The sequence below is a fragment of the Bactrocera dorsalis genome, chromosome 6 (genome assembly GCF_023373825.1).
Source record: "Bactrocera dorsalis isolate Fly_Bdor chromosome 6, ASM2337382v1, whole genome shotgun sequence".
In the NCBI taxonomy this organism is placed as follows: Eukaryota; Metazoa; Arthropoda; class Insecta; order Diptera; family Tephritidae; genus Bactrocera; species Bactrocera dorsalis.
In genome coordinates, this window is record NC_064308.1 from 24685561 (window position 1) to 24693310 (window position 7750).

Sequence of the window (7750 nt, forward strand, 5' to 3'; positions counted from 1 at the left end):
ATTACTCCCACAAATTACAAAAAGTAATAGAGGCGTAATGTAGAGGAGTATAAACCGCCCCAACTTCACGCAACAGGCGAAAAAGGAGGAACAAAGAAGACAACTTTCCCGCGCTTTTTGCCTTTAGGCATGTTGTTATCCCGCCAACAGCAGCGAACACACAAGTGAACACGGAGAAACATACAATTGGAATACACAGTGAATATAACAAGTGAATACAAGCGAAACAACAAGTGAACAATTACCATACAAAGTGAACTCAAGAATAATCCCTAACTACTACATAAAACAATACGGAGACAACCAAGGAATCCACCAAAATTCATCATCAAACACCCACAACGAGGGAATAAATCCAGCACACAAAAAGGAATTAACATATTTAAAATCACAACAATACGTATGTATAAGTGTATAGAGGTATTAACTCTCATTTTTAATATTAGCACACATACACATATATATATTTGTATAAACCAAATTAATTATTAAACCAACATATTATAACGTTTGAACCCAAAATAATAATCTTTTAATTATTCGAACTCGGCCCCCTACGTCGACTTACCCCGACATTTTTGGTCCTATCGAGCCGCGATAATTAAAAGAAAAAGACTTCGTGGGAATTTTATCAACAACATCATCGTTGGAGTTCCAGACCCAAACCAAAAATCAAAAGAGTGCACCCAACAAACAAAAACTCTATACGCTGAAGCAACAAACACCCTTCAAGTAAAACAAAAAAATAAAAAAGAACCGAAATTAATAAAGCGGAAAAACTGTAAGTGCGGCCCATATTTTTTCTATACAATAATATAAAGTGCAAATCATATTTGTTAAAAAACAATACCCAATTTCCAAATTGTGTCCTTAAGCACACTTAAGCATAATTTATTTGTTTTATTGGGTTGACAAAAATTTGATTTGCACTATTTAATTATATATACATACATACCCAAGAGAAGAAGTGCAATAATAAAACATATGCATATATTTTGCCGTCGGCTATTGCATTCTTCTCGTTGAACTCAAATTATATATATAAATAAATATACACCCGCCATTACATACCTACATACGAATAGCGCACCCATTCCTTTATATTTGTTGGTGACAAAAATTGTTAGCAAACAGCACGTCAAAAGACAAATACCCAGTAGGGAATTAAAAAGGTGACCCAGTAGGAAAAAGTGCAAAACCCTGCAAATTTTTTTATTTATCGATTTTTTTTCCGCGATTCATCGGAAATTTAATAATTTCTCATCAATATTAACAATCGGACACCGTCGAGATACAAGCAAGAAATTTAATTTGAAATTTTTAAAATAAATAAAGCACTATACAAAAAGTTTTTAAAATTTGTTTTCTTACATTTTCGTAACCCTACGCGACTCATTTTTCTCATTTAACCCAAAAATCAAAGATATTTTAACCAAAAATGGAAATGGAAGATTTCAAAATCACAACAACAGATTTGATTGAATTCGTGGAAGACCATCTTCAGACCCAAAGTGAAGATGATTCGGTCTATACCCTAGAAATTAAAAGGGTCGAACTAAATTCGCTCTATGAAAAAGCAAAGCGCTCATACGATGCGATCAGAAGAATTTCTCGCGAAAGTCATGAAACCATCGATTTCTTTAAAGTGAAAGAAAAATATCAAAAAAGTTATCGAATGTACCTCTCTTGCTTAGCTTCCATCAACGAAGATGTAGATGCGCGTAAAACACAAGTGTCAACCCAACCCATTAAGGAAAGGACTTCAGAAGCCACAATGATGGATTTCGCTCCTGCAGTTCACCTTCCACCATGCGACACTGACATCTTTTACGGAGATTACACAACCTGGCCCACCTTTAGGGATATGTTTACAGCCCTGTATATCCGTAACCCAAGGATTAGTAACGTTGAAAGACTCTTTCACCTTACTCAGAAGACCCGAGGAGAAGCAAGAGAGGTTATTCAAAACGCACCCCTAACAAATGATGGTTTCATACTTGCCTGGAAAAATTTAGTCGACCAATATGAAAATAAGAGGTTGCAGGTAAACACCCAATTAAAGACCCTTTTTAACCTACCCCAAGTAACTCAGGAAACAGGTTGTGCTATAAAAAGCTTACAACGTTCGGTCAATAACGTTTTAACCAATTTACACAATCTTGAGATTGACACACAAAGCTGGGATCCGATATTAATGTATCTTTGTAAAGGGTGATTTTTTAAGAGCTTGATAACTTTTTTTAAAAAAAAAACGCATAAAATTTGCAAAATCTCATCGGTTCTTTATTTGAAACGTTAGATTGGTTCATGACATTTACTTTTTGAAGATAATTTCATTTAAATGTTGACCGCGGCTGCGTCTTAGGTGGTCCATTCGGAAAGTCCAATTTTGGGCAACTTTTTCGAGCATTTCGGCCGGAATAGCCCGAATTTCTTCGGAAATGTTGTCTTCCAAAGCTGGAATAGTTGCTGGCTTATTTCTGTAGACTTTAGACTTGACGTAGCCCCACAAAAAATAGTCTAAAGGCGTTAAATCGCATGATCTTGGTGGCCAACTTACGGGTCCATTTCTTGAGATGAATTGTTGTCCGAAGTTTTCCCTCAAAATGGCCATAGAATCGCGAGCTGTGTGGCATGTAGCGCCATCTTGTTGAAACCACATGTCAACCAAGTTCAGTTCTTCCATTTTTGGCAACAAAAAGTTTGTTAGCATCGAACGATAGCGATCGCCATTCACCGTAACGTTGCGTCCAACAGCATCTTTGAAAAAATACGGTCCAATGATTCCACCAGCGTACAAACCACACCAAACAGTGCATTTTTCGGGATGCATGGGCAGTTCTTGAACGGCTTCTGGTTGCTCTTCACCCCAAATGCGGCAATTTTGCTTATTTACGTAGCCATTCAACCAGAAATGAGCCTCATCGCTGAACAAAAAACGCGCGCGAAACACATTTCGAACCGAACACTGATTTTGGTAATAAAATTCAATGATTTGCAAGCGTTGCTCGTTAGTAAGTCTATTCATGATGAAATGTCAAAGCATACTGAGCATCTTTCTCTTTGACACCATGTCTGAAATCCCACGTGATCTGTCAAATACTAATGCATGAAAATCCTAACCTCAAAAAAATCACCCGTTAGTTCCAAACTACCTAAACAAACTCTCGAAATGTTTGAATATACCCTAGCTGATAATTCAGATATACCGACGTGGTCAAATTTCGACAGTTTTTTAACCCACAAATACAAAACCCTCGAATCTGTTGGAAACTTCAAAGCTTCAGTAGCAAAATTACCCCCATTCCACACCGGTGCAGTTAAAAGAACAGATGAAAGGAAATACAACACTTTTCATGCAAACGTGGCTGAAACGCCAATTGCTAGACCCTCTAATACCCAAAGAAATAATAATTTCAACTTTACTCAACATAATATAGATACAGAAAGCTGTAAGCTCTGTAAAAAGCAGCACCCTATTCGAGAATGTCCCAAATTTCTCGCAATGAATGTGGAGTCACGTATCTCCACAATCAAAAAATATGGTTATTGCTATAACTGCTTGGCCATATCACACAGCTACAAGAACTGTGTGAGTAAATTCTCGTGTCGTAAGTGTCACAAAAAACACAATACTCTGATACACAGAGAATCCAGCTTTCGACCTGAATCCACTCCGGAAATACCAAACGTCACTAGTTCGAACCATGAAAACGCTTCAAGTACCGCACTACCCACCCAAAGCACAAATACAAATCGGTAAGCCTACACTACAACTATACAGTCCACTATATCATCAACCCAAGACCCACCCAACCCAAGTAGGAAGCAGATATTACTCGGTACTGCAATGGTTCAAATAGAACATAATGGCCAGTGATATTCCGCGAGAGCCCTTATTGATTCAGGATCGGAAGCCACATTTATATCTCGAAGACTTCAGAGAAGCTTGGATATACCCACCCACTCTGTATCAGCCCAAGTGACCGGACTAAACAATGCAGGTTCAGCAACACCAACGAACATTTGTGAAATCACGCTTTGCTCACCCTTAAACACAAATTATAAGCTATCAGCACAGGCATTTATACTAAATAGCCTAAATGATAATTTACCCTCATACCCCATAGATCCAAAGCAGTGTCTTAAAAATCTTGGATTCTCTTTAGCCGACACCCAATTTCACAAACCCAGACCCGTGGATATACTAATCGGTAGTGATATCTATCCAAGTATTTTACTCAATGGAGTAAAGAGAAACGTACTAGGTTCACTTTTAGCTCAAGAGACAGAATTCGGATGGATATTGTCCGGACCCATAACCCAACCCTCCCAAAATTCCACCATAGTATCATTTCATAATAAAGTGAATCCCGAGAGTCTTCTCACACGTTTTTGGGAGGTGGAGGAAATCCCAAAGGAATCCGTAGTTTCCAAATCGGACCAAATTTGTGAGGAGATTTTCCAAAAAACTACCCGTCGTAATCCAGATGGGTGCTATATAGTAACCCTACCCTTCAAAGAACCCGACAATATTGACATCGGGCACTCTAGACATATAGCGTTGGCCCAATTCCTCAGAAATGAACGAGCTTTACTTAAAAAACCCGAAGTGAAAGCAGAATACGACAAAGCAATCATGGAATATTTGGAACTCGGACAAATGAAGAAAGTAGAGTATGACCCTTCTAGTAAAGCGACCCAATATTACTTACCACACCACGCGGTCATTAAACCCGACCGTATAACCACGAAATTGCGTGTGGTATTTAACGCATCTTGCCCCACGTCAAATCACAAAAGCTTGAATGACGTCTCACATATCGGGCCTACTTTACAGAAAGACCTTGTCATTCTGATCACAAATTGGCGACTCTTCCAATTCGTTTTTAATGCGGATATTCAGAAAATGTACCGGCAAATACTCGTAGACCCTAATCATACTCGGTTCCAAAGGATACTATTTAGGAATTCCCCAGAAGACACAATAGAATACTTCGAATTGCAAACAGTCACGTTCGGCATAAACTGTGCGCCGTATTTAGCGATCCGTACCCTCACGAAGCTAGCCGATGATGTTGAAGAAACCCACCCATTAGCAGCCAAAATACTTCGCCAGGAAATGTATGTAGACGATGTTTTAGCTGGAACACATGACCTGACCACGGCAAAGTCAGCACGAGATGAACTCATTTCCGCTCTGAAGACCCCAGGATTCGCTCTGCGAAAATGGACCTCCAATGACCCACACATTCTGAAAGGACTTCCACAGGATCATCTTTTAGAGACAGAAACACTCAACCTTTCAGAACCCGAGAACACCAAAACCCTGGGCATTCGATGGAACTCCAAAAAGGATTCATTTTTCTTCCTCGTCAACCCAATGGAGAAAAAACCCGCATACACCAAACGAGAAGTTTTATCAGCCATAGCAAAATTGTTTGACCCAGCCGGTTGGCTTAGTCCAATAATAATCACGGCAAAAATAATTATGCAACAAATATGGCTGGATAAAACTGACTGGGATGAAAGCCTGAAACCCCTCACCCTTCATCGATGGAACAGCTTCGTAAAGGATTACGACAACATCAACAAAATTTAAATACCCAGGTGGACCCATTTTAACCCAACAGCCACCATTGAATTCCACGGTTTCTCTGATGCTTCAGAAAAAGCATATGCCGCGACACTTTATATAAGGGTTTCAGTTGGAGACAAAATATGGACAACTCTCTTAGTGTCAAAAACAAGAGTTGCTCCCATTAAAACCGTATCCCTACCCAGATTGGAACTCTGCGGAGCGGTACTACTGGCTAACCTTTTTAACTCTACCCTACCCCAACTACACCTAACCCAATATAAAAATCATTTTTGGACTGACTCAACCATAGTTCTTGCTTGGTTAAACAAACCACCCTGTTCATGGACCACTTTCGTTTCACATCGAGTAGCTGCAATCACCGAGAAAGTGGGAGTCGATAATTGGAACCATGTGGAAAGCCAAGACAATCCCGCAGACTTGGCAAGCCGAGGATGTACACCCACCGATCTATTTGATTACAACCTCTGGTGGCATGGACCCCAATGGCTACAACACGAAAAGGAGCATTTTCCAGCATCGGAGAAAACATACAACACTACCGTGGAATTCAAACCCGTTAAGACGTTTGCGATAACCACCCAAGAGGATATACTCGAAAGGTTTTCCTCATTCCCCAGAGCAATTCGCGTTATCGCTTACCTATTCAGGTTTTGCGCAAATGCCTCACCAAGGAGGCGAGAAATTGATTACTCAAACCACGAAATAACCCCGGAAGAGTTCAAAACAACCCGAATGAAGTTAATCATTCACACCCAAAAAACACATTTCCGAGAAGAATATGATGCATTGACCCGTAAAACCCAAATACATAAGAAAAGTTCATTATTGACTTTAAATCCATTCATTGACCCTAAAGGAGTTATGCGAAGTGACGGAAGATTAACTAATTCGCAGCACTATCATATAATGAGCGCCACCCTATCTTATTACCCTATAATAGCCGTATGACAAAATTACTAACTCAATTTACCCATTTAGCAACGCTACACGGCGGAAATCAGCTAGTTCTTCGACTCCTAAGGACAGAATTCTGGATACCCAAAGCAAAGATGCTGATTAAAACAATCATTCATCAATGCAAAACGTGCATCATACACAACAAGGCTCAACAAACCCAAATAATGGCAGCTCTTCCAAATGAACGAACCATCCTAACCCGGCCGTTTGCTAACACTGGTATCGATTTCGCTGGACCCTATGACATCAAAAACTACACTGGGAGAGCATGTCTAATCACCAAAGGATATATATGTGTATTTGTATGCTTCTCAACTAAAGCAATACATCTCGAACCCGTTAGCGATCTCACTACACAAGCCTTCCTAGCAGCATTCTCTCGTTTCTTCTCGAGGCGTGGATGCCCCGCCAATCTTTATTCCGACAACGGAACAAACTTTATAGGAGCTTCGCAGTTGCTAGTTAAAGATCGGCGTGAATTCTTACATACACTTCGAACTCAAATTGCATCTCTCCATAGCCATCAAAATATCTCATGGCACTTCAACCCACCAGGAGCTCCACATATGGGTGGATTATGGGAAGCAGGCGTAAAAAGTCTAAAAACCCACCTAAAAAAGATCGCAAAACTACAAAAATTCACGTTCGAAGAATTTGCTACCCTATTGACCCGCATTGAAAGCTGTTTAAACTCTCGACCCATAAGCCCCATAAGTGATGACTCAACAAGCTTGGAACCTCTAACTCCAGGACACTTCCTTATAGGTACCCCATTGCTAACCCCTGCCGAACCCAATTTAGAGGATGCAAATTTAAGCATCGTTAACAGATGGCAGAAACTAAAAATACTCTACCAGCACATTTGCAAGAGATGGAAGGAAGAGTACCTTAAGGAACTACACAAACGATATAAATGGAAATACCCACATCGTAATGTTGAAGTTAACGACTTAGTCGTTATAAGAAACGACAATACTTCACCCAACGAATGGAAGCTCGGTCGAATCCAAAAGGTCTTCCCCGGCTTAGACCATAAAACACGAGTGGTTGAAATCCGAACTGCTCAAGGCACAGTAAACCGCCCCATCACAAAAATTGTGATATTAAATACAGAATAACATACAAGTTTTCTCTTCTTTTTTAGTGAAATGGCCCCAACAATCACCAACTCATGTCATGTCATGGGAAACA

At 39.8% G+C, this 7750-nt stretch overlaps 1 protein-coding gene across 1 annotated transcript; it reads left to right on the forward strand.

The window, feature by feature from the left end:
* The first annotated feature begins 204 nt into the window (after window positions 1–204).
* On the forward strand, window positions 205–6753 carry LOC125779395 (uncharacterized). The gene has a single exon (XM_049460739.1). It carries the CDS (start codon window positions 4640–4642, stop codon window positions 5600–5602), a length of 963 nt encoding a protein of 320 aa, XP_049316696.1. The 5' UTR covers window positions 205–4639; the 3' UTR covers window positions 5603–6753.
* Window positions 6754–7750: the final 997 nt, after the last annotated feature.